At 35.5% G+C, this 27989-nt stretch overlaps 3 protein-coding genes across 4 annotated transcripts; 2 read left to right on the forward strand and 1 right to left on the reverse strand.

Annotated features, from left to right (window-relative positions):
* The first annotated feature begins 1277 nt into the window (after nt 1-1277).
* On the forward strand, nt 1278-8301 carry LOC133859429 (uncharacterized). 2 transcript variants are annotated; one of them, XM_062294829.1, is made up of 11 exons: nt 1278-1567; nt 2074-2248; nt 2346-2504; nt 3117-3210; nt 3684-3754; nt 5442-5493; nt 5957-6005; nt 6096-6233; nt 7358-7477; nt 7565-7706; nt 8139-8301. In XM_062294829.1, the coding sequence occupies exons 1-10, from the start codon at nt 1368-1370 to the stop codon at nt 7701-7703; spliced, it is 1197 nt and encodes a 398-aa protein (XP_062150813.1). In that variant the 5' UTR covers nt 1278-1367; the 3' UTR covers nt 7704-7706; nt 8139-8301. The 2 variants fall into 2 exon arrangements, with proteins under 2 accessions (XP_062150813.1, XP_062150812.1); XM_062294828.1 differs by lacking the exon at nt 8139-8301 and having other exon boundaries at nt 1279-1567; nt 7565-7871.
* A 991-nt stretch (nt 8302-9292) lies between these two features.
* Nucleotides 9293-17075, reverse strand: LOC133860933 (uncharacterized). The gene is made up of 10 exons (XM_062296606.1): nt 16635-17075; nt 15203-15241; nt 14577-14703; nt 14122-14183; nt 13012-13079; nt 12637-12686; nt 11188-11257; nt 10888-11011; nt 10156-10272; nt 9293-9723 (listed from the first exon to the last, which is right to left on the reverse strand). The coding sequence occupies exons 1-10, from the start codon at nt 16965-16967 to the stop codon at nt 9625-9627; spliced, it is 1089 nt and encodes a 362-aa protein (XP_062152590.1). The 5' UTR covers nt 16968-17075; the 3' UTR covers nt 9293-9624.
* Nucleotides 17076-19068: 1993 nt separating this feature from the next.
* Nucleotides 19069-27970, forward strand: LOC133859577 (putative methyltransferase At1g22800, mitochondrial). The gene is made up of 11 exons (XM_062295018.1): nt 19069-19409; nt 19609-19689; nt 21501-21579; nt 22013-22154; nt 22254-22323; nt 23571-23635; nt 23735-23813; nt 24205-24292; nt 26566-26630; nt 26758-26847; nt 27695-27970. Exons 1-11 carry the CDS (start codon nt 19215-19217, stop codon nt 27806-27808), a joined length of 1068 nt encoding a protein of 355 aa, XP_062151002.1. The 5' UTR covers nt 19069-19214; the 3' UTR covers nt 27809-27970.
* Nucleotides 27971-27989: the final 19 nt, after the last annotated feature.

The raw sequence follows: 27989 nt of genomic DNA on the forward strand, positions 1-27989 counted from the left end.
TATTTATAGGGACTAGGAGAGGCCTAGAAGCTCTTGAAATTCCATAAAAATCGACTCTTGAGTCTTCTTATCCAAGTATGAGATTGAAACTTTAATCCAAGTAGGAAAAGGACTCCAAATTCATCAAGAATTGCAGTCTTTTATTGCGAGATAATTTTGGTATAGTAAACTTCTGAATTAGGGAAAATCTATTTCTGACATATTTGTTTTATTTTTTACTAGATTTCCAACGCCACCAATTTCATTGCAATCCGATATCTGAGTCAAAAGTTATGATTAAAAATACTGTGACATGTTCAGAATCCAAATTTGAATCCAATCCGATGTTGACTCTTAGTGGAGAAATTCCGATTTAATCATTCACTTGATTTGATTAAACTTAACCACATCATATAGGTCTTCTATTATGAATGGTTAAGCTTAAACATATTTTCTAAGTCTTCTCAAAGTGTGCTTTAAACCCAAAATCAATGGAATTAATAGCATCTTTATTTAAAACCTGAAAACAATAAAACAACACAAAATTAAACAATTAACAATGCTAAGGAATTAACATATATAAGTTATGGGGCTTGAATGTGCAACATTCGACGCTCATCAGCGTGTGTCACGTAGAATCCGGTGGATGGATACAGATCTGGCTTCAAAGGTATAAGAACAGATGGAAGCACTGCCAGCAAGCGCCGATGACACGGGAGGAGAGATGGCCACTTCTCAAAGGGACATCTTGTGTTAGCCTTCCTGCCTGAAAGAACCAAAGAAAAAAAGAAAAAAAAGAAGCAAAGAACTCCATAACCCTAAAATGACTAGGAGACAATCTCCACTGGATCTAATCTAAGGAGAAACCAAAAACCTCCATAGCCCTAGAAGGATTAAGAGAAACAAAAACTTCATAGTCCTTGAAGGACTAGAAGATGATCTCAACTAGATCTAAGCTAGGAAGAAAACAAAAAACTTCCATAGCCCTAGAAGGACTAGGAGGGAAGCACCATTAGGAAGAAGGAGGCGTCCTCAGAAATTTACGGTTACATCCCCACATGTATAGTGCCTCCTTTTCTTTTATTAATTCAATCTTACTTATAAAAAAAAAAAAATAATAATAAATAAATTACTTTGATTATTTTCTTAATGGTCACGGCTCCTCTAGAATCCATAATAACCTTTATTTACGTGAATATATATATACAAAAATTATACTTTCTTATTCTAGACTTGTCTTTGAATCTCCCTAACAAAACAAAAGGAAAACGACATTGGGCCGGGTTCAGCCCACCCAATACCATAAATTTTGAGCAAAATCCAACGTTTACCCCCGAGTCCCGACTTTCTTGTCTCCGTCAAGAAGGACGAAGCAAGAGAGACAGAGCATGAAGTTCGCAGTAAAGGCATGGAGCAACGGAAGGGCACGTTCAGGGGTGCTGCAGCTGGGCGGCTGCCCGAGCCCAATAGAAACACCTTCTCTTCTCCTTTCTACACGTAAAGGGCTGCCCTTTTTTATCTCCCCTGACCTCCTTCCCTCTCTTCCTTCCCCTGATTCCCATGTACTCCAAGTCTGCCCCTTTCACTTGTAAGTATTTTCCACTCCACCCCCTGCACTTTCCTTTCTTTCTTTTTTTTTTTTTTTTCAATTATTATAGTTAGTGCATTAAAGGTGTTTGTGAACTGGGTTGCTTGAGCTTGTGTCATTGAAGTTCGTTACGTTGTGTTTGTGCCCTCTTAGATATTGTGTGAATTCGCTGTCACGGATTATGCAGTCAAGTGCTACTTATTTTCCTCAAAAGGAAGGGAGGGTTTGTGGAGGGGGAGTTTGTTACTTGTTGTGAAAATAATGGTTTCGATTATTTATTTATTTTTTCATTGATGCTGCAAAGAAAAGTTGGAAGACAGTAAAGGTGCTGTAGAAACCACTAGTACCTAATAGATTTAGGACTTTGTAAAACGTAATATTTCAAGAAACTTTGAAGCATACAAAATTACCAACAGAAACACTTCCAGTAGAGAATAAATACAGTTTGCTTGTGTATAATTTAATTATTCATTGAGCAAGCTATGTGACATTATTTAATTATGCAGTTTGGAAGGCCTTTCACCAAAAACTATATCAAATATTGGCGGACTTCATCAAATGCTTGGTCTGCATGACTATGGACTTGTAGCTGTAGCAAGGGACTCTATTCAATGCCTTCCAGAGTGTAACAGCACAAACAAAATTGGAGCATCATTTGAGACTCCTTGCGGTCGTCTTTTGGTAATTGGCCCGTATAGCTTCTTAATCAAAGTAACTTCTACACAGTAATTTTCAAATAGTCAATTTGTATATGTCTAAATTTATTGTGTGCTTTCAGATTAAACCTGTAGAATACATGGAACTGATTTCTTCATTGAGGCCGAATCTATGGGCTACTTTGGCTGATGAAGTGCCTACTTGGGTATCTGAAAAGAGAAACAAGACCTCGGTGGATCGAACTATAAAATGGCTTGATGAATGCATTGCATTAAGCCCAGTAAGAACTATACGTGTGTGTGTGTTTCAACCCCTTTTCTGGTCTTAATTTCTATCATAATCTGAAGCCAATATTTGGATATTGTGAGTTACTGTATTAAGATATGTGTGTGTGTGTTTCCCCCTGTCTTTTTGGTCTTAATTTCTATTATAATCTGAAACCAATATTTGGACACTCAGAGTTACTGTGTTAGGATGTTTCTGACTTTAATTGTTAGTCATAATGCATTGTTGTATGAAACTTGATTAAGCAATTTTATGCTATTTGCTATTTCAGCAATTTTAAAATCTTTAGGAGCTATGATGTGTGGGACATCTCCCTATTACTGAGTGTTGTTGGATACTCATGGACATGATACCCATTTGCCTCTCTGTTTTGATACCTTCGTTTATGATGAATAAATGTGAATAGAAAGTGGGATCAACAAAAAGTTTTCACGAATTTCAAGCTGATTGCTCTCATATGTTGTGGGTTTTCTTTTTGTTCATTCAATCTTGTTAGTGGCAACTAGTAAATTGTGAGCTCATTAGTGACATGCTTTAGATCTATGCGATAGACTCCTTGTTGTGTAGTTTGGTTGTTAATGGGCGTGAATTAATCCATAAAATATAGGCAGGTGGAGCTGTGTTTGGAGCCATTGTTGGAGGGTCTAGTACAGAAGAACGCCGGCGATGTGCACAAGAGGTAGCCAGTCGAAATGTATCAGGTTTCTCCAACTTTTCAATTAACTTAACTTATCTGTGAATAAGATTCAGTCATTGCATGGCTAAGAGTTGATGATGCCAACATATTCTCTCCAGCTCCTCACTTATATCTTTCCACGTTGTCAGGTTTTTTTACTGTATAGGCTGCCAGCATGGTCATCTAAGCATTAGGTTTATATTTCCTTGTTGTGCTGTTTCGTTGTATTAATGAACGTTGTTGTTTCTAAACTGGAAAACACACACACCCCTTTGTGCAAGAAGTAGGAAATGAAGCTCATCCTCCTTCCAATTATCCATTGCCAAGAGTCATTTGAATTGTTTTTTTTTTTTTTTCTATGCATAGTTTAGTGATACTAAGTGATTAATTTAGGATATTGACCTGTTTTAATTGATTATTATAAGAAATTGGCTTCACTTTGGAATTTTTTTGGTTATCTATTTTTCTCTTAACTTGACCACAAGATATCTTATGCAGGTTACTGGATTGGAGGCTTTGGGCTAGGAGAGAGTATGGATGAGCGCCCTACTCTCCTTAATGCTGTTACTGTATGACACTCAATTCTCTAAGTACTATCTTAAGAAAAGTACTGAAACCTCTAGAATTCCTCTTATGGTTTTGTCAATAAATTTGTCACTTGTGTAAAAACAGCAAGATAAATGATAATGATATATGAATGTGTTTGTCCCCCAAGTTAAGTTCGGCAGCGTGATACATTGACATTCCCCTGATACATGAACAACTGTTGTCACGACTTACCACAAGTTAATGATTTTAGAAATTGAGGATCCTGAGACTCCACACTGAGAATTGGTTTATTTTCCTTGAACAAAATGTTGAAATAAAATTGGCCAAGTAAAAAATGCTTGAATGAGAACAAATTTTGTATATAAATATTTTCTTTACTTACGGTGATAGCAATGGACCAATGGTATACTGGACTTGTTTTCTGTATAATAATTTTTGTAACGACCCATAGAAAGCGCTAACCACATCCACATCTGCGTTATAACTCCAAAAGGGTTAGTCAATTTGGAGCTTCCCTAAATTACTTATAAAGACCAGTTTCACCTATTAAGTAATGTGAAACTTAGCACCCATGAATATCTTTATAAACTATTTACTTTATGTGAGCTATTCATCTTCCTACTGTAGGAGCTGTGTGTTACAATCTCTCCCTTTAAACCCATGACGTGCAGTGTTCCAGTACATTATGGCATTACTAAGTGACTCTGATACCATTTGTAACGACTCAGGAGAAGAACTAGTCACATCTACGCTGTCACCCCAAATGATTAGTAGTCAATTTGGAGCTTCCTTAAAATCATTTATAAAGTACAGTTTCACCTAGTAAGAAAGAAATGTGAGACTTAGCACCCATGAGTGTTTTTATGAACTACCCACTCTATGTGGTTACTCATCTTCCCAATGTGGGATTTGTGTTACAATTTTTCCTTATGATGATGCAAATGGCAAGACACAAATTTTATTTTAATTTAGATCTTATTAATTAATTAGGCTATTAATATTCGGTTTTATGTTTTAAGAGTCAATGGTGTTGTTTTGGGTTATTCAATAAATAGGCGATTGCCCTAAATTATTTTAGGCAATTCAATAAATGGTTGTTGCCCTAAATTATATTTGGTAAGTCAATAAATGGGCATTGCCCTAGGATTTAGTCGTTAATCTATTTAATTGTCTTTTGTACTCCAATGGAGGCAGACTTTGATGGAATAAAATTATGAGAAGTTGACTCTCTCTCTCTCTCTCTCTCTCTCTCTAGCTTCTTCTCTCATCTTTCTCTCTATTCTTTTAGCTCCTTTCTCCTTGCTTTGCCTTGCTTTTTCCGTCTGATTTTTGAGATCATTGTTGGTCCTACAAAATCTGCCAACAATACACATTGATCTTAATATTTTACATAATTTCGAAGTTATGATATTCATTATGGTGTTGACCAGTTATGTCTGCACCATGTTTAGTGTAATGGTATCTATGGCGTCATTTAAGGCTTTTATAATTTGTAAAACTCAAGCCATATCCCGTTAAACCAAGATTCTGATGCTTAACGTTAATCTCCATTTGACTCGGTCAATTTGCTGAAGCGAACAGTATAGAAAAGGTTTGCTGAAAGTCATACAAAGAAAACTGTGTTAATACTGAAAGGGCTTTTTTCATATTAAAATCGATTGTTTCCTTAAATATTTCTGAAATCTAATGCTGCTGCCAAATGCTCAGGATCTTTTAGCAGAGGAAAAGCCTCGCCTGATATGTGGGCTTGGACTTCCAGGTACCAGGTTTACCGTTGTTACTATGATTTTATATATATATATATATATATATATATATATATATATATATATATATATGAAATGTTTCATTGCCTAGGATTCAGTTTAAACTTTTATCACTTTTATTTTCTTTTTATTGGTATCTATCACTTATGAAAATTTTGTCAGAGGTTGAATGCAAAATGTAGCATGCAGCCTATTAAAAATGTGAATTTCACAGAGCATTTATGTTTATTGAGGATCCAATGCTTGATCCCTAATCTCGAATGTTGACTTAGGTCCTCTGGGCATATAGTTGTCTTGTGACTTGCAAGTTGCTATACTTGCTTATCTGCACTTAGTTATCATTAGGACAGCTTCATATTAGAAACATGTTACCAGTACTGAAATGTGTTTTTGTTTAGACTTGTCATTGTGGATTCATAATCTGTCAGCAAATAAAATCTTTTATTAATCTCACAGAGGAGGTCTTGCAGGGTGTTGCTTCAGGCATTGATCTTTTTGACTCAGTGTATGTAGCTTATTTCACTATTTATTGTCTTCCCAGGTTCTCTTATGGTAATTCCACCAATATATGAATAATTTATGTTACGTTTTGCAGGTATATTTATCAACTTACCCTTGGAGGCTTTGCACTTACCTTTCCACTGGATGGATTTGATGTAAATGAATCTGATTTTCAGCAGAGTGATAACGGAAATGACCGGACAAAGATTAATTTAAGGGCAACAGTTTATAGGTAACTGATATGGATCCTTTTCAACTTACAGCATTACCACTTGATATAGGAGAATTTGTTGATCCTAGCCTTTTGGTAGCAGGAGTCAGAATTTTGACTATCATACGAGCCTAATTTACATCTTATATATGGAGGTTAAAACATTTATCCGTTCTGTTCCTTATGTTTTATCTAAATCACTTTGAAAATTCAATTAAATTTGTTTGTTACATATATAATAATTTCTTTCTCATGTCTGATTTAAATAGCCTTTTCTTGGAGTACTATAAGTCATATTTTCTATCAACTCTGATTATAGTATTTCATTTTAATTCGTTGATACTTAATATTAGTTCCAGATAACAGAAATTTGTTCAATTCTCATGTTGAGATTTTTTTATGTCAATGGTTCTCAAGTATGGAATGGTATTTACCTGAACATTAATCATAGGGCATGGGCAACTATTTATGCATCAATCATATAATTCTTAAGTCCTTTCTGTTTGCTTTTTGTATGAAAAAAGATCTCTTATATCTCCTTCAACTCAACTTTCTTAAGCTTTTAACCTACATTTGAAGGATCATGTTTAATTTAAGCTGTTCTAACTAATGTCTAGTCGCCAAATCACCAGAGGTATCATATCAATCTGTTAATAAGTACCATTGCATGAAAGTTGTGATGGTATATCTTTTTTTTGCATTCATATCAATTTTTAGTTTCATATACTTCTCGCTTTGTTTTTTCCCCTAGTAATTTTGAAGATTAATGAGAAAGTTGGTTAGATTTAAAGCATGGGATGTAGATTACTATTTATGCATGAACAATATAATTTCTTTCTTTCTTTTTGTATTAAAAACAAAAAAACAAACAAAAGCAATCTTGTATCTGCTATAACTTGAGCATTTAACCTACATTTTGTAGCATCATGTTCAATGTAAGTTCTTACCTCTAGCTGACGTTCAGTCAGGAAATCACCAAAATTTTCATATTAATCTGTTTTTAAGTACCATACTTGAAAATTGTGATGGTTTATCTTTTTCTCCATTCATGTCACTTTTCAGTTTCATGTACTTTTTGTGTTTCTTTCCATAGTAATTTGGAGATTTAAGGAATATCATCTTTATTGGATTTGTTTCTTATTCAGGAAAGATGCATCGCCAATCGTCGAAGGCTGTAGCTGCTATACATGCCAAAACCACACAAAAGCATACATTAATCACCTGCTCAATGTTCATGAAATGCTGGCTCAAATTCTGCTAGAAATGTAAGAGAACTAATGGCTGGCGATGACAATGTTAAAGTATTACTATTTTCTGGAGCAATAATCATAATCCTGTTCTTGATTTTGCAGACATAATACTCACCATTATCTTGGCTTCTTCCGTGTAATAAGAGAAGCAGTTAAATCAGGAAACTTTGAGCGGTTTCGGCAACAGTTCATTGAGAGTCGGCGTGATCGGCTCGGCGTGGCTGCTGCTGTCTATGCATGAGTTGTGAGTTCACAAAATTGTAATTTTTGAAGTCTGTTTTTTATGAGAGTGTATTAGTTCAACTACATTATTTAGGTTCCTGTTCGGTTGAGAACGTTAAATATCGAGAATTATTTTGATTCTTGAGATTTTAAACTCACGAGAATTAAAAATCATTGAGTATTGACATGATTTCATTGGGATATAATTTAGATTCATACCCTACTTTTGAGAACCACTATGTCTAAAAATATACACATTCATTTAGTGCCTATAAAATTAACAGGGATATTATTTCAAAAATTCCTCAGTTTTGTTCATGTGACAAATAAGAGCATGAATTTTTAATTTGACAATTAAATGTTCGATTTTTGGTCTTATGACAGACTTGTTAGTTGTCATTTTCTTCATGTTTAATCAATAAATATTTGTAACTCAAAAATGGGCTATTCTCAGTGATGAGAGAGGCAATATCATTCAGGCTGTTTCTCAAAAACTGGCTTCCTCTGATGCATTTCTTGGTGAAGCTTCTGCTCTGCCCTTTTGGCGTCTCGTTTGGCTGCATCTTCTAGTCGTGAAAATCTGTTTTTGAAGGGTGATGCTCTTCTTGTTGCTCTTGCCATCAACAATCCCTTTCTTTTTTTTTCTTCTTAGTCTTTTGCTAACTGTATTTCTACCATTAGCTTAGCTTTATTGTCATTTCAAAGCTGGTATGCTTGGAGAGTGTTTTGTAGTGCAAATTTTCGTGCACATTATTTAGCTAAGTAGGCCACTTCTAATCTTGTTTTTTGAAGCATTCCTATAGGATTTCTCTCATTTTCTCTTCCATTTGGATTAGAAATGAAAAAGATCCTCTCTGGTAGCCTTTTTCTCATTCAATTAAAAAAAAAAAAAAAAAAAAGAAGAAGAAGAAAAAAGATCAACGTTATTATGGTCACCTCACGTATACAATTGTGCCTAAAAAATAGATACCCCATTCGTATACGTGAGGTGACATGATAACGTCGATCTTTTTTCTTCTATTTTTTTCAAAGGCACAATTATCTCATGGTATACGTGAGATGATTGTGCATAAAAAAATAGATAATTGTATCAACGTTATCATGTGACCTCATGTATACCACCTCTGAAGGGGTGGATTTTCTCATTCGAAAGGTGGTGGGGGAGGAATTAATACGTCATTCACTATGAATGGTTTTGAAGTAACAAAAGTACCCTTGAACATTGCTAAGCAGCTTGTTGGTGAAAAATAAATTCAATGTAGTTACTGTTACCCCATTTGTAATTTCAACAAAAACAACATATATGAGAATTAATATCCCTACCTGGAAAGGAGTTACATGTGAATTGGGACAATATTCATGGGAACTGTAATTTTAAAAAATTTAATTTTGTTAAACAAACAGCTAATATTGATTTTAGAATTATAGCCAAGGGTTGTCCTTTTTTTATGAATTTAGGAAAGAGAATTATACCCATGCTAACAAAAAGAGAAATACTTATTATTATTATTATTAATGTTTGAAACAGAAAAAAAAGTAATTATCTTTAAACCTTTAATTGAAACCCGTTACACTGAGGGAGTGAAATTACGAAATAAATAATGCTACTGAAGGGAAAATCTCCCCAAATTTGACATCCAATAAAAGGAAAGTTTACATTTGAAAAAAAAAAAAACTTTGGAGCTTATTTATCATCACCATTTTGGAGTTTGTTTGTTTGTTTTTTTTTTCCCCCACATTTACAGCATATTCAGAAATGAATTCAACTACATCAGTATTCTCCAAGTAGAATGGATAAATTTTCTTTTCCTAATTTATTTTTATTTGTGGGGTAAGAAGCAATACATTACCCTGAATAGAAGAAAAAAAAAAAACAGGGACAGGTATACCCCAAACAAACAAAGAAGGCTGTACACAGAATTTAGCACCAGAAGTTGGAACTACACATTGGCTGCTGAATATGTCTGGAACAAATAAGACAATATCCTCTTGTAGTCACCAAATTGAGCACCAGTGTTAGGATCAATAAAGTAAGGTACCTGTAAGATAAGACAAAATTTCCCCAGTCATGCTTAAGCATGCAGGTAAGCAAAATACCTTTAACATACTGTGAACCTTGTAAGATGTTCACAATTTTTTTCCTCTCTCTCTCTCTCTCTCTCTCTCTCTGTGTGTCTTCTGCCTTTTGTCATGAGCTTATGCAAGGCGCAGGCCATAGGAAAGGAGATGCACACAAACAGATTTAATACCTGCCAGGGCGGGCGCATCGGCTGCCTAAATGAGGGAAAAGTACATTGCAAGTATCACTACCTCATGATGGCAGCAGAGATACTGCAGAAACTCAAGCCCAATAGAAAGGCACAATGACTAGCATGTTCAGACTAAACTAGCGAAACTAAATTCATCTCAACTAAAGCACACTAGTTGATAGAAACTATGGATTGTTGCCTAATGTTGTATGGAAGACTAACCTCTTTGGACCCAGATACATCAAGAAGCGTCTTTGCCCGCCGAGAACCTTCTCCAACATTATGGAGGAGGTAAGGAAGCTCCAACTCACACAGTGCCTCACGCACAATTCGTGCATACTGGAAAGAAGGGAAAGGTGAGGAAAATGGAAATGAAATACATTACATATAACACAAAATGCTTTGAACTGCTAGAAGATACTTGAAGAAAGTATAACAAGCATGGCAGGTCTACAATATGTACTTTAATGATCCTAATATTCTAGCTTATTTATACATCTGATTTTATGTACTTTAATGATCCTAGTATTCTAACTTATTTATACATCTGATTAAATAATCTAGCATACTGTCTTAGTTTTATTTTTCTTTTCAGGTTTCTTTAGTTGACAACTCAAGCATGTTGCTACCCCAAACTAGCACAAATGTTGTCATAGCTCTCTGACTCGGTAACATGCCTCAGTTTGGCCAGTTGAAGCCCAAAAATCAAACTTAAGCAGGTATCGAGAGCCTGCACTTTATTTTCCACTTGGGACACCAAGAGACCACTGTTTTTCCAGCATACTTATTCAAAAAAGAAGGGGAAAAAATATAGAAACAAAAACCCTCATTTTCCAACATTCTATGGTGTTAGCCCCGTCATATAGCATATAAGTGAAATCAGAAACCATTTAAAATATTAAACACAATAATCTAGACCAAAAAAAAAAAGGGAATGGAAAACCATTATCTTACCGGATTGTTTTCATATGAGAAAAGTTCCAACTTTTTGGGTGGTGGGTCTTGTCTGGCCTTTTCCCACAATGTCATTCCTCTACCTGCTCGGAGGATTGTTGGCATCCATCCTGTGAAAAATGTGCTGTGTGACAGGAGTTATACAGTCTAGGTTATACACACAAACAATCTATACTTGATGATCATGAAATAAAGACATGGTATCTAATAGCAATTGATAACTTCATCTCAAATCTCCAAGCTGTTCTCATACAGAATATGAAATTCTTGATCAATACGATATTTTCTGATATCCAATACCTTTCCAAAAGTCCTGTCGATGGGCTTCTACCTTTACCATATTGCTGAAAAAGGTAATTCACAATGTCACCTATCAGCAAAAGTTACAATGCATGTTAAAGAACATTTGAACATGAAGAAACTAGGTCCAGAAAGCAATGGGGCACAAGATGAATTAAATTATGAGCTAAAATTTACAAGTTAGATGTGTAGTTTTGATTCTCAAATTTGTGTAAAAGGCTATTAAAAGAAGTGCAAACAATCCCTTCAAATATGCATCACATAATCAATAAATTCAAATTAAATCTCAAATGCTGAGAATGACTTTCATCAATCAGTTCTGTCTGGCGTCTGCTGAGTTTAACAATATTTCACTTTATTTTCAAAACAAAATTACAAATGACATAGTCAGCATCATCTTAAGTACCATGACAGTTCAGGAAATGGTTCCGAGGGATCCAATTTATCCAGAAAACCATATCTTCATTTTGCCTGGGAGTTTTCAAGCTCAAATCCTCTCTATCCTATCTGTGTGTACGTTGCCCAACCGGATCAGGTGTTTAAGTTATCTAGACCATCTAAAAGCCTCTTTTATGTCCCCAGGACAATTATAAACTGCCTTATGTTAAGAAGTTTCACTAACTGGCAGTCTAATAACAGGATCCTTGAGCCCTTCATGGATTGGAAGAACCATTGGGTTTTCTGACTTAAAAGTGCCTCACTCAAATTTTTTTGGGTCAATTCAGGGAGTCACGAATCCATCTTGCTTATATTTTTGCCGCCGCAACCAGTCAACTCGGTTGACCCCTCTCATCTATCTCATGAAAATTCTTAAAACTCAATAAGAAAGGTACTATCTAACAAGTCAGCAGTTGATAACTTGTTTGTTACCAGGCTATTGGATTAGAGAATTACCCCTTTTTTGCTTGCCCTTCTTTTGATTGAAAAAGGGTAAAAAAAAAAAAGGGCAAGTACTCATGAAGTTCTCAAATGTGGTAAACATTTTATATTTTCCAATTCTAATGGGAAACTATAACACAGTTTCCCACATCCTACATGATAATCTACTGTGATATTCCTTATTAGGTTTTGATCTATAGTACACTAAATATACCAAGAGGTGTTAAGATGTTTATACATCTAATCAGTCTTGTGCTGCAATTCAAAATAAGTTACAAAGAAGCATGCTACTATACAGATATCTACTGGCACTTTAAGAATCTTGCAGCTCACAGCTACAACGTAGCCAAAGAGTATAGATATTGATTGGGACTGATCGATTGATGGATAACACAAATAATTTTAAAGAGATTATAACCACCACCTTTCCAATTATTATCAAATCCAGTAAATGAGAATAGATAGTTGGGGCATCCATAATTAACAAATTTGCCCCCAAGAAAATCAGAGCTATCGAAAGAAATTACAAGTAGCCACATCCATACTTGTGAAATTGAGCTTCATGCTTACCGCTTTCATACAATGAAATACCAGTATTCAGATCAATGAGGAAAGGAAACCTGCATGGAAATTCCATAACTGTTCAAAATTTGTGAAGGCAAAGAAGTAAAATAGGGATCACACTTTATCTTTTTGCTCAAAGAATGCATGTCCCAAATACATTGATATCAAAACCATCAAAAGCTCATACTTTGACCATAGTAGAAATGATGTGCCATAATTATTGGAAAATATGGTCATTTATGTTCCCGTTAACATCTATGGTGACCTTGTATGACATTCGATCATATTTATATTGGAGTTCTAGCCTAACTCAAAGCAATTCCACAAGTCAAACAAAACAACAGCTCGATATTATAAAACCTGGCAGAAAGAATTACTTACTGCTCTTTGCCACCAGATGTTCTAACCATCTCTCTATGTCTAACAGAGCCTTTTGGACAGGGATAGACCTATGCATACATTCATTGAGTTGAATTAGGAAACTAAATAACAAAGCAGCACCAATAAAAAAAATACTTTGCAAATAATACAAACAAGGCTGAAAAACAATGGACGTCAAATTGTTTATTCATAAAAATACAAGACATATCTTCTTTGAAAAATTCACAATTAGCTATAGGAGCTTGTTTTGCTAAATTATCAAGAAAGTATAATGAAACGTTTACTATATCTAACTTTCAGAAGCTAATGTTACCACGATTCAGATTGGACAACCTGATCTAATAATCATTCAGTACTGAATTATTGAACCACTATTATTGAGCATGTTGTAATGAATGCTGTTAGCTAGAGGATCTCAAACTGTACAAAAGTAGCAATGCATAGGCTATGGAGCATGCAACTCAAAAAGATAAACTTTTTATAGCATGGCAGACTGATGCAACCTTTTGATAGAGAAAACACTGAAGATAATTTCTTGACAACATGAGATCATCAAAGATGAGGAGAAAATGAAGAACAAATTGCACGAAGAAGTTGCTGGCCTGATCTTCCCATTATTTCCAAAGACATAAGCTTCTTGAGTCATAACATGTGAAGGTACTTACTAATGTTCTTTTGGTTATGAAGCAGTTCAGATTTGAACACCCATAGAGGGTTGAGGGTTGAAATTGAAAAGCATTGAATGCAAAGTTAGGGCATTGGATGTTTTTTTTTTGGTGAAATAACAATATAACAGAGCTACTCCAACCTTTTCCCATACAAAATCTGAAAACCTTCCCCATTTCTTTATAATAGATGCAAGATGGACTAGAATCAAGGCCATAAGTCTCAGCTTAAGCATGGGCTCAAACCATCTGTTATTTCCCTTTTTTAGGGAATCTTATGATGAAGGGATATGCCTAGAGTGAAAAAAATAGAATGGTGTAGAATCCATGAGACAGTAAAGAAAATGTGTGTTCTCAGTCTAACAATAGGACAGCAACCAGTAAATCATGAGAGATTGAGATAACTAACGAGTTGGTGATTGTATCTAAAGAATTCATTTCTCACCTCTACAGAAAGATCTAGCTCAGTCATGGCCTCTCGAACCCTCCGGCAAAAGGGGCATGCCTCTGTTGACAAATTATATTTGAAAGATTAAACTTACAGAAAAAGTACCAGTCCCTCAAAACAACTTAAAATGTTGAATAAACATTTACAACAATCTGCAGCACATGGTATGCGAACTTAGTTGAAGAAACCTTATCTTAAGAACTATCAGGACTCTCTTAACCAATAGATGACTTGTGCTTCTTCATTATGGTTTAAGCATACCAATATCCAAGCTTATAGCCCAAAATCAAGAATATGGAAAATTCAAATAGTGTAAATCATGTTCCGAAAATAGTCTTGATGCTCATAACTTAAAAGTCACATGAAACAAAATGTACTTTTTCTGCTTGCAACAAGCATCAATTATGACTTTGTCGATGAATAGCTGATTGTATAACCAGGGAGAAGCTTGCCAAATTCAAAGAGTTGCAAATGCATAGGAGGATCTGCAGTGAGGATCTCTTGGCTCTGTGAACTCTCAGATAGTGCATTTGATCCCCATGGAAATCTTGCCAAGGTGGACATTAGAGATGTTGCTACCTACATTCAGAAACAAAAGCAGAGGTGTCTGAGTTAGCGAGAAGGTAAAACTGCTCAGAAATTGAGACCTATCTAGTGCAAAATTCATATTACTACACAAATGTATACGGGATACGTGCACACATAACACAAAGACATGCATATGCAGGGACACAAGAAAATAGATGCAAAGTGAAATACATGGCATACTTATTGAACTGTAAAGATACTCATAATCCAACTAGACTTTTTAAGTATTCTTCTCTACTCATCAAGAGCAGTTACACAAACTCAGTTTTACCACATGACACATTTAGTATTTCTATAAAATAAATTAACCACTGTATCTTTTCATTCATTTCATTTTCCACATCTCTTCTATGAGAAGATGAAACAAGAAGCATCAACTAAGACCAAAAAATAGTGAAAAGGCAAAAAGGACAATAAATGAGAGAAAAATCCATATAACACACCATTGAATCCGAATTTTGAAAACAAGACAACTCTTAAAAGAGATTACCTCCAAACTATAATTCCGTTCTCGAGAAGGATCTCCTCCCTGAAAGAAAGAAGACACATATAATGGTAAATTAAAATGACAAACCAGAAAACAAAACTGAAGTTTGGATCCCGTAGAACAAGTAGGCAATGGGGTACTACAACAAAAGATTGTACAGTCAAAGATAAAATATATAAAATCATGCACACAATAAAGTTTTCATGGGAAGTAGGATTTATTAGGGATTTGATACAACATGTTAAGCTAACTACACAGTTGTAACGACCTACCCCCAATGACACAATATTGTCCGCTTTTGACTCCCCAAACCAAACTTCCCAGGAGGTCACCCATCCTGGGATTACTCTCGCAGAAGCACGCTTAACTGCGGAGTTCTAATAGGTTCATGGCCATCATGGTTTTAAAACGCGTTGTGTCATAAATGATGCATTTATACATATAAGCACATCCTCATTCGCAGGCGATGTGGGACGTCACAATCACCCCCTCTTTGGACCCAACGTCCCCGCTGGCGTCCCTCATTGGGCTTGTGCACAATCCACCGTCTCAGGCTGGGTAATGGCTCTGATACCATTTGTAACGACCCACCCCCAATGACACAATATTGTCCGCTTTTGACTCCCCAAACCAGACTTCCCAGGAGGTCACCCATTCTGGGATTGCTCTCGTAGAAGCACGCTTAACTGCGGAGTTCTAATAGGTTCATGGCCATCATGGCTTTAAAACGCGTTGTGTCATAAATGGTGCATTTATACATATAAGCACATCCTCATTCCCAGGCGATGTGATACGTCACAACAGTTCTTCATCCTCTCACTAGGCTTGCAACCTTTAGCATCTTACATAACCCATCAGGCAATTCAAGCTGCATGGGTTCCTTACATCTCAATTTGTACAGGTGCATTTCAGTGGTTGTACCTTTCTATGCTAACATGCCTAGTTGTATTGATCTTACAAAAATTCATCCATCTACTTGATGTGAATCGACAATAACATAATATTTGATAAGCACCACCTTCAGCTTATTTGTTGTTTTATGGTAACTTTATTTCTTCAGCTTAGTCATACAATGAGATAAAGCTGACACCGAGATCGATATTCTATGATATCTGTAAATTTAAGTGCTCATGCATAAAGTAAAATTGACAAATGCTGAATTTTCCCACTTTGGAGGACAAAATTGATTGCAAACTCAATTAATACATTTCATTGCATATGTTTGATGTTTCCAATACTCGAATCCATTTTACGATAAATACTATTTCCAGCTACAAATTTTCTTGGACGAGTGGAGACATAAGGACTTCCATCTCTATGAACACAACACGTTCCGACAGTAATATTTCCTTCTATGTCAACTAATACGAAAAAATACTACATGGGTTTCCAAGATAAGGTCCATAAAGGTTTCAAATTTTAGCCGTCTACTTACAGAGAAGAGCTTGAGCAGGGGACAAAGAAGAGACAAAAAACTGGTCGTTGAGTTGCCACCGGTACTGGAAACTGTAACATTTCCCACGGAAGATTGGGTGGATGGCTCATTGGTATTGGGTTCTGCGTCAGCAGATTTTGCATGAAATCTGTTTCTCTGAGAAACCCAAATCCCATTTCTCAACAATCTTTTAGAAAATGGGGAGAAGTTCAGAGTAGAAACCGGAGCTGAAGTGCTTGGGAATGGAAACTTGTTAACCTTTGTAGGAAAATCCTGAAGTGCTGAAGTTGAGAAATGGGACTGAGAGGACAAGGTCAGATTAAACAACGGCATTCTCTTGGGATTTGGGTGGCTACTGGCGCTTCCAACTCTCCCAAAATTGTTTAACAAAGTTGCGTATTAGCAATGGAAGATAAGGCTTAGGTCCGGGCCTGTTTGGTAAACTTTTACAAAAGTCTTTTCACCCTCAAACGCTCAAAACGCTTTTCAAATATTCAGTTAACAGACTTTCATATATAATTCTTTTTATTTTTATTTTTTTAAAGAGCACGAAGAACATTGACATTTTGTTGATAATTAAGGAAGACATTATACAATTGGTAATTTAAAAGGAATATTGACAATGTAATTGTAGTTTTGTGAATCGTGTATCTACTTTTTCCTCAAATTTAATTTGGTAGGGGCACATTTGAAAAAACATTAAGAATTAGTTCATTAAAGTTTAGAAAAATATTTTGTAAAAATTTAAAATAAAGAAATATTTTTTAAAAAATGAACAAAAAAAATGGAGGCAATTGTCGCCAGAACTAACTAGCTGCCAGCTTGCCACCACATAGCTATCAAATCTGTTAATCACCCTTGAGTCACCATATAGTCACCTTGAGACGGTAGAATAAAGATCATTTTCATTTCAAATAAAATGGATGGTATTCATTACAAGGTTATGATTTAAAGTTTGCGCATATAATAGTGTACATGATTTCATATTATTTATATTTTTTAAAATACGTGCTAATATTAACTTCATATATACCACTAGATGTACAAACTTAAAATCACGACCATAAAATGAATACTACCAATTTAATTTAAAATGTAAATGATCGTATTTTGAGACGGTAGTTGTCGACATTAGGCAGCTACAGCGCCACCCCAATCTTTTTTTTTTTTTAAACAATTTTAAGTGTATATTTTTTTTACTTCTAATTAGCCTCTACACGCATTTAAAAAAAAAAAAAAAAAAGGTGAAAGTACAATCTGCCCTCTTAAATAAATATAATTAAGTTATGTCAATAAAAAAATATATAATTAATTAATTAAGTTAATTTTTGAAAGTCAACAAAAATATAAAAATGATGTTTGGTATTGGCATTGGCAGCAAAAAGACAACAGTTTTTTTAGCTTCAAAGTTGGCGATGGCACTGAAATATTTTTGTGGTATGATGTTTGGCATCCAGAAGGTTGTCTGTTTGACAAGTATGGATGCTGAATTCTCTATGATGCTGATAGATTCATTAAACCTCGGGTCTCCTCGATTATTAGAGAGGGAGAATGGTTCTGGCCTAGAGCTAGATCTGATCAGTTGGTGCAAATACAAAGTCGATTATTTGAAGTTAGCATTGGGGAGGAGGATCTTTCGGTTTAGAAAGGTAAGTATTTGTGTGCTCAGACATGGGAGCTACTTCAAACTAAATTGCCGAAAGTAGGATGGCATAAGGTTGTCTAGTTTGAGTTGACAATTCATAAACATGCTTTCATTATTTGGTTGGTCTTTCGGAATGCCCTCATCACCAAGGAAATGATGTGTTATTGGGGTTACACGGGATCCACTCTATGTATGTTTTGCTTTGCTTGCCAGGAAAGTAAAGACCATCTCTTCTTTAGTTGTAGCTTTAGCAAGCGTATCTAGAGGAATGTTATTGCTGATTGTCCGATACGGAATCCACCAGTTGAGTGGGATTCAATTGAGAGATGGAGTGATGCTCATCTGAATGGGAAAAGCTTGCTTGCTACCATTTGTAGGCTCTATTTGGGGGCAACCGTTTATCATATTTGGAGGCACTGTAATGACTTGATTCATGGGAATTTACTTCGATCTGAGGAGATTCTGGTACATCAAGTGAAGAGGGACGTGTGTTCGAGACTGCTAGCTTGATGTTCGACTAAGAAGATTAGGAATAGTCTTCAGCTTGTAGAGAACTGAAACTTACAGCCTTTGTTGTCTTTGTAGTGTTTTGACTGTTGTTGTTCTTGTGTGTTTAGTTGTTCTGTTTGAGTAGCTTTGATCCAGATTTTCTGGAGTGATTGTAGACTGTTGTATAAAAGCATTTATTCATAAAAAATAAAAAATAAATAAAAATAAAATAAAATGAAAATGATCTTAAATTTTTTTAAATAAGACAAAATTGTTTAATGAAAACAAAAAACACCCTTAAAAAGGTTTTACGAAACAAATCGGCATCAATTTGAATCCTATTATCAAATTTTCGTACGACCGCGTTCGAACATTCTTGCTGTTCTTTTTATTTTCTCCACGAATAATACACATTCTCGTGAGCTTGCCATTTGCGTAAGATAGAGATGAGGGCTTTCTCTCAGTATCAGCGAAGCTCGTTGTCTCTGTGGATAAGAAGAAGAAACGAACCGTACCGTATCTTCTCCTCCGGTTCTCTCTGTACGGACACAGCCACCGTCACCTCCAACACCAAGAACAACACTGATGAGTTCCAGAGCTCGAAGCTCCAGATCTTCGATCGCCACCTCAAACGCAAACAGGTTTCTCGTCTCAGTCCCTTTCAAATATTCCCTACTCTTCCTTCTTGTTCTGAAATCTCGCTGTTTGGTTGGCGTAATTCAGTATATATTTTAAATTGTCTGTCAAATCTCAAACTCCCTTTGTTTTTCATTTATGTATTTGTTCCTGGGTTGCAAATGTGTTTTTGGTATTCTAATGTTGGTTGTTTCTCGGTGGCAGCGTGATCGAGCTGCTTGGTTGATGCGTCCAAAGGATTGTTTTGTTGACACTGTTGCTGAGAATCTATTGGATCGCTTGGAGGTAATAATGCGCATCTTTATTATTTACTTGGTTTCCATGTTCTTCAGTGTTACTGAAGGGTTGGATGACTTCTACACCTAGAGTGTTGCAATCATTGTTATTACGATCGTATCCTCTAGGCGCTTTCTAATATTGTTGCTGTTGTCATTGGTTTGGAATTTGTTTTTGAATAAGAAATGAAAATAGGCTTGAAAATTATTTTAGTATCTCTGAGTTGTGAATGAAAAGGGGAGGGTTGATTTTAAAACCTTCATGTAAGAAGAGGCTATAGACTAATTTTTCATTTTGCTTAATAGAGGACCGTTTTTTTTTTTTTTTTTTGTCGATATCATCATCATCATTATAATTATTAACAAGCAATCAGTTCAAAGATTAAGCTATTAGATTGTTGTGTGATAACTTATTTGAAACACTCCCCAAATTTGAATTTTAAAACCCACTGCAACGATGCATTACAGAGGAGGGTCTTAACACTGCTAAGTGCTCTAGAAAAAGCTTTTTGTGTAACCAATTTGTACACCTGGTGTTGGAACAGGTAGCTCTTGTATTCAAATATTGAGGCCTGCCTAGAGGATAGGCAAATATTTACTGAATACTACTTCTTCACTCTTTGGTCCTCTAGAATTGTGGTTCACTATAATTGCCTCTTCTTGGGTTTCAAGCTCTTTGGAAATGCTTTTTTTTTTTTTTATTTTATTTTTATATTTTTTTTAAACAGGGTGTCCCTCGGTTTTTAAGCCGTAGACTAATCATTGGCCCAATTTTCTAGCACCACTCTAGGCATTGGGCCGTTAACTTGCAGGCTATGCCCGAGTGGCTGGCCCCAAGAGGGAGGTAGCATTTAGGCGGATTTGAACTCGAGACCTCAAGGGGTAATATTCCCTTGAAGCCGCAAGCCTAACCACTAGGCCACCCCCTTGGGGTTTTCTTTGGAAATGCATTTTGTTTTCCTTGTTCTGTTTTTAAGGATATTTCCTCCCACCTCTTCCTCCTTCTTTTTTTTTTTTTTTTTTTTTTTTTTTTTTTTTTTTTCCCTTGTTTCTAGCAAGTTATATTATTGTATAATTGGAGTTTGTTTCTTTAACTGTCATTGAAAACGAAGTTAGAAGATTCTATTTATAGTAATGTTAAAAACCACATTTTTATCCCACAATGCTGATGTGGCAGTCCCAACCAACTCTTGAATCAGTCCATTAAAAAATAAAATAAAAAATAAAAAATCTTCAATTCACTTGAATCCCATGGAATTATTTATACTAAATATTGTCCCCAACAAAATTGAGACTTGAATATTTACTCATAAATCATGTAATCATGACCGCTATCCTTTTTTTAATTGCTTTTAATTTCTCTCATAAACCATGAAATCATAGTCATTTTATTCTATTTTTTGCTTTACATATTTGAAGTTGCAATCATCTTCTCTACTATCTCATATGCACTGTGTAAAAACGAAATTGTGCCAAAATTAATAAATTTTTCTATAGTGTATCTCTTTAATTATCTCATATATTTCATACATTCTATTAGTTATATAACACATGTTTTTGTATTAGTATTTGAAGATTTATGTCATAAATCAATTGTTAGAAAATATATATATTTTTTTATATTTTATTCTAGAATTATACCTGGTCCCCCAGATAAACATCTTGGTTCTCCACCTGGTAGTAACCAATGGCAACTTCACTTACAAAGTTTGAGTTTTTACTATTTAACATTCAAAAGAGTCTTAAATGTCTCAAGACTATTATACCTTGAGAACTGTTTCCTCTTTAGGTTTACGTTAGCCATGTGTTTGCCTGTTGCAGGATTGTAAAAAAGCATTTCCCACAGCATTATGTTTGGGTGGTTCGTTGGAAGCTATCAGACGTTTGTTACGTGGTCGTGGTACAAGTTTAACAGCATCTTTTTTTCCCTTCCAACTATGTGTCTAGCTTTTGCTTACAGTTGGCCGAGTTCTTATTAATCTGCAATCAGTATAAATTAAAGAATTTATTTGGGTGTGAAGTGGAAAGAACCAGGATAGCATGATTTAATACTTTTGATTTGTGGGAATTAGAATTTGCATGAAGGCCACCCTTTTTAGATTTAATGCAGTGATTTTTTTTTTTTTTGGGTTGTCCAAAGTTTTAATCCAGTGATTTGAGGAAGATGCTACACGTACAATTAGAGTTTGGTGGTCAGTTGTCTTTAAATTGATAGTTACTGCCATGTTGAATTTTATTTACCTGTCTTTTTCCCCTTCTAATATGTTAGTTTTGTCTATGATATGCTACCTCTCTATAGATTGTAATATCAAACACACTTTCCATGATGCCAGGTGCCATTGAAAAGCTCATTATGATGGATACATCATATGACATGGTAAAAGTTTGTAAGGATGCTGAGAAAGACGTGCATAATGAAAACATTGAAACATCCTTTATAGTTGGTGATGAGGAGTTTTTGCCTATCAAAGAGAGGTGTGCATGTACATTGAAATTTCCTTTTATAGGTTCAAGTGGAATCACTATATCAGGTAATTCTTATTTACTTACGTACTCTGTATTTGTGGTTTGAAGCTCTCTAGATCTGGTAATAAGTTGCTTGGGGCTCCACTGGACAAATGATCTTCCAGGAGCCATGATACAGGTATGTCATCTTAGATTCAGTTTTGGTGGTCTGTTATGCGACAAATTCATTACAATTAGAAAAAGAGACAGCAACTTAATTTAATTAAATGGAAAAGTTGTGTGGGAACAAATGTGTAATGTTTGTATTTTATTTTCTGTGTTGTCAGACACACAAAGGGCAAGTACATATGTAAAAAAGTACATGCTTATAGAAAGAATAAACACTGGAAATGTCGAATGCTATCAGTTAGTTCTTCATCTTTATTCTTTCAAATTTATGATTACAAAATACCCAACTTTATTAAACACATGGTATTGGAATCACATTGATTTCTTTGCTTTCATCTTTTAATAAGTTTTAACATTTTTAGTTATAAATTAAACCCAAAGCAATATCAAATATTATTTGATTTAGCAATTTGACAGCCAAAAGTATACACATGCATGTATAAACAAAGAGTAACATGCATGCACACACCACACTTCTGCGCAGGTTCACACATACACAAAGACTTCAATAGCGGTAATAATCTGCATGGTCTGAAAGAACATTAAAACTAGGGGTAATTACCTTTTCCCCCCATGAACTACCAACTCGACCAAAATAGAGCATTCAACTACCAAAGACAATCTTTTTCCCCCCTTCCGTCAGTCGAAGGGGTTAAAACAAACGGTCAACAGCTCACGTGACCGTCACACGCCGTTTTACCTTCATTTTCTTCCTCTTTTCCCCCCATGAACTACCACCATCTTCCGCTTTCCCCCCCATGAACTACTACTATCTTCCAACATGCTTCCATGTAAAACGGCACATGACCCGTTGATTGTTTCTTTTAACCCCTAACTGACGGAAGGGGGTAAAATGGTTGTCTTTGGTAGTTGAATGCTCTATTTTGATCAAGTTGGTAGTTCATGGGGGCATCACGCATTTTTTGGTAGTTCATGGGGGGAAAATGTAATTACCCCTTAAAACCAATTTGGTTATTTTAAAAAAAAAAAAAAAAAAATAATTCTATATGTATGTCTCCCCAAAATTCTTTCCATATATTTAGAGGGTCCTTATTGGATTAATTTGTAATGGCAATGATACTTAAACCATGATTCCTGTTGCTCTTGGAGACACTATCACAAGTTCACCATGAATTGGCATATACTGTTCCTGTTTTCATTTTCCCACTAATTTTGGTTGCTATCTTTTGTTATTATTTCAGTGTATATATGTGCGTGTGCGTGTGGCAATGTCTAAGATATGTTTATCTTTGTCAGTGTAGATTAGCGTTGAAGCCAGATGGCCTGTTTTTGGCAGCTATCCTCGGTGGAGAAACCTTAAAGTTGCCTATTCCTCTTCATTTACTTGTTTATTTACTTATGTCCACACAGATGCAGGAAATGCGTAGTTGATTTTGCTAATTGCTCATACTTGTGACTAGGGAGCTGAGAATAGCATGCACTGTGGCTCAAATGGAGCGTGAAGGAGGCATCAGTCCACGAGTATCACCTTTGGCACAAGTATGTTTTGTTGAAGAATTCTGCTCAATTTCTTTATTGAATAACTCATTTTCATTGATGATTTTTAAATGAATCCAAGCAGTAATATTTTTGCATGATTGATGTATTTTAATATGTACATCATTCTTGCACTTACGGTTTTAATGTCTTTGATTCAATGAGATTATATTTATGTATATTAGTAGTCAAAAGTTAAAATGAAATAGATGAAATAGAAGTTAAAATTACTGCATTGCATGTTTTGGTTCTCAAATTAACTAACTTAAGCACTCGTAAACTAATTTTTTATTTTGATCATGTTAATTTGAAAGTACTTGAGGAATAAACATCAATAATAAGCCCTATTGGACATTGTGAACCAATTAACAGATTTTTTGCACATCTTGTTTAGGTGCGGGATGCAGGGAATCTTTTGACTAGGGCAGGCTTCACCCTTCCTGGTGTTGATGTTGATGAATATGTTGTTAAATATCAAAGTGGTAAGCATTTTCCTATCTGCATGCGATATTTGTTAACATATATTGTGGTACCCTTACAGCTTGTTGCATGAGTAGAACAACAATGGGTTACTGGTTTACTAATTCAGTAGTCTACCTACTTTGTTCACCAAAATACCCTTCATTGTGTATGAGTTACGAGTGTCAAATCAGTTCAAGTTAGGGTTCATCATCACTATTATGCTTCACTTGGTATCTTATGCTTAATATTGTGGTGGGCTCTACCAACTAAAGACAAACTCTATTCTTGTCTTCAATGTCAGAGCAACTCGGGAGGGATAGTCTAAATTTGGGTAAGGAGTTGAGCCCTTCGAAAAAGAGCAAGGAAAGTGGGTTGGCTTCCAAGGAGGGTGTTGCTTATTTCCTGGGTGGTAAAGATTCTATTTCAGTGGCTGGGCTTGCTGGGTGTTGTGTAGAAAGAAGTAGTTTGCCATGCTCGGAATTGATGCTTTGCTCTCAGGAGGAACCCTTTGTGTGTGGGCCTTTGAATTGCTGTCCCCCAGGTGTGTTTATCAATTCTGAGTGTTCCAGGTCAGTGGCTTCAAGTTGGGTTCTGCAGAAGATGGAGGATATTCATCACTGTGTAGGATTATCTTCTGATGGGTTTGAAGGGGAATTCATGGCGTTGTTAACAGCCATTGAAACGAGTCATAATTGGGGGGAGTCGGTTTCCAACTCCAAATCAGCCAACAGAGGAAAAAGAGAATTAAAAAGATTGTCGTGTTCCATTAATTACGATTCTATGGGTGGAAGTTCTAGCAGAAGCAGGGTTAAGGGGGTAGTTTAGTTGTCCCATGAAGCCTAAATCGTTATCCTAGAATGTATGAGGGTTAAATGAGGGGGAGAAGCGCCTTAGAGTTAGAAATTTACTTAGAGAGTGGAAGGCAAACGTTATTTGTCTGCAGGAGACTAAACTGGAGTTTGACTTTTAGTATTGTGCGTAGTTTGTGGGGTTGCAATCATGTTGACTGGTGCTGTTTAGACTCAAGGGGGCTTCCGGAGGTATTTTGATCATGTGAGATAGGAGGGTGGTGGAAAAAGTCAAAGAGTGAGTGGGGGGAGTTCTTGGTTGCCTATTCTTTCAGAAACGTCGAAGATCAATTTTCTTGTGCTTTTGCGGGTGTTTATGACCCTAATATTGTTGGGGATAGAAGGCTTTTATGGAATGAATTGGCTAGATTGATTAGCTAGTGCAACTTGCCCTGGTGTGTTGCGGGAGACTTTCTCATTTTCTTAGTGAGAGATCAGGTGATGCCTGCTCAAGTCCAACTATGGTGGAGTTTCTAGACTTCATCTTTGAGCAGGGGCTCATGGATATCCCCCTTGTAGGAGGTTCTTTTATGCGGTCAAACAATAGAGGTCATCCCTCTTGGTTTAGAATTGATAGATCACTTATTTCCCTTGAATTGAAAGTCCAGTTTCCTGACTTGACCTGGAAGAGGTTGCCTAGACTGTGTTCGGAATGCTATCTTCAGCCTTGTAGGGTTGGCTTGGGTTATGCCTAATCAAGTGGTAGACCTTTTTGCTTGCTGGAAAGGACATTTTGGTAGGCTTCGGAATGCTGCTATGTGGAAGATGGTACCGTCTTGCATTATGTGGTGCCTTTGGAGGGAAATAAATTATTGGAGTTTCGAAGACCAGGAATGGATGGTGGTGGAATTAAAGGATTTTTTCTTCAAAACATTTTTCCACTGGACAACTGCCTTTGTCTCAAATATTTCTAACTTTTATGTTTTTCTTGATATTTTTTCTTGATCTAACTAAGTGTTTCTCTTGTGTATTTCTTGTGTACTTGGGTTGTGTCTTTTACGCTTCTTAATAAATTGCGTTTACTTATCATTAAAAAAAAAAAAAAAAAAAAAAAAAAAAAAAAAAAAAAAAAAAAAACTCGATGTACCTCACCCAAATCTATGCCTTTCAATTTTTGTTATAATTTTTCTTGGCTTGACAAATTTATGTGTCTGGCAGAAAAGATTGACAGATTAATATAACAATGAAAACAAATTCTTCACTTGACCAACTTATGCTTTGATTGACTTTTCAATTCAAAGGCATGGTCAATATTTTAAAGCAGATAACATATAAGTTTGCCTATTAGATGTGTAATCGGATCAGTCTTGACATATGTTTTCTTTTTGTCCCTTTTTACTGAATTTCGGCATAAACACTTTTGAATGGTGGTTACCTTTCTGTCTCCAGGCTTTTACCTTTTTCTTTTCTTTTTTAATATTCTTCTCTCTTTCTGTTTGGTGTAGCTATGGAGCTGATAGAACACTTGCGTGCAATGGGTGAAACTAATGCCCTTCTACAAAGGAATGCTGTGAGATTCTTTAATTTTTTGAATACTGAACATGTTTGTTTCCAATGAATATGCTATAACCAAGAACAGAGCATGGGCCCTTCAGAAAGTCTCAGTTAAAATTTGATGTTTTCATTAATGAAATCAGATCCTAAAGAGAGAAACAGCCCTGGCAACCGCAGCGATTTATGACTCAATGTTTGCTGCAGAAGATGGCACCATCCCTGCAACCTTCCAGGTGAGCATAATAGCTTCCTTCCTTCACTAACAACGTTTTTCCTTGCAAATGTCTATCGAAGCTGAGGAAATTACAAAAATAAATGCTATATGCAATCCTAAACAGTAGGATTATTTTTAAAATAATATAACCAAGATATCACTATTTTGAACAATTTAGTGAATGCAGATATGAAGACTTTGGAGTTATCTGTGATTAGGATAACGATTGCCGTCAACTGTTGTCCCAGATTCTTTAAAATTTAGTCATAATGCTTATATGTACAAAGTCGCAAGATATGTGCATAGCCCAATAGGAAAGTTATCATGTTTTGCTAGAAGGTTTTCAATACAAGGCAGTCTGATTTTTGTTTTTGTGCAAATGTCAGTCTCTTTTGATTTTTTGACAGAAAGGTAGATGTCCTATGTTTCAGTCCACATGTTCATGATGTGGGTAGTTACTCATTTTGAATCTAGATGCTTTATTGATTCAATTGAGATTCTTTTGTTTAGGGCTGCTATCTTTTACTTGACGGCGGCTTCAATAATTAACCATCATGCTCGTACTTTCAACGATTCAGTTGTGTTAGTGTATTATCCTTGCACATAATTGTTTGGCTTAGAATATAAGATGTCAGTGAGACATTTTTCTTGGTTATTTATTAGGCAACTGAATTTAGAGCTTTAATAGCATTCAAAAAGAAATAATATAGAAAGCTCAATGGAATGGAACATGCAACGCGAATATGTATGGACTAGTACCCTAAATTTTAAGGGGAATATCTTATGTTTGGTTTTAACTTTTATCCAAGCACTAAATCAAGGATGGTCTACTGTAACCCTATTTTTGACACGGCTCTTGGTTGTAGGTTATTTACATGACAGGATGGAGGGAACATTCTTCTCAGCAGAAGCCTAAAAGGAGGGGAACTGCCACTGTATCCTTCCAGGACATCCAGAAGCAATTTGGAAGTGAGAGTTGAACTAACTCTCTCTCTCTCTCTGTAGCTTACCTTTGATGAACATTTTCAACCAATGGAATAAATTAACATGTGAATGGAAAAAGAACAAGAAAAAGAAAAGACTGTTCTAGCAAATATTTTCCAGAAATTTCATAAGAAAGATATATACAAGGGTTATTAAAAGAGAGACTATCAAAATTAT

This window comes from Alnus glutinosa, chromosome 2 (genome assembly GCF_958979055.1).
Source record: "Alnus glutinosa chromosome 2, dhAlnGlut1.1, whole genome shotgun sequence".
In the NCBI taxonomy this organism is placed as follows: Eukaryota; Viridiplantae; Streptophyta; class Magnoliopsida; order Fagales; family Betulaceae; genus Alnus; species Alnus glutinosa.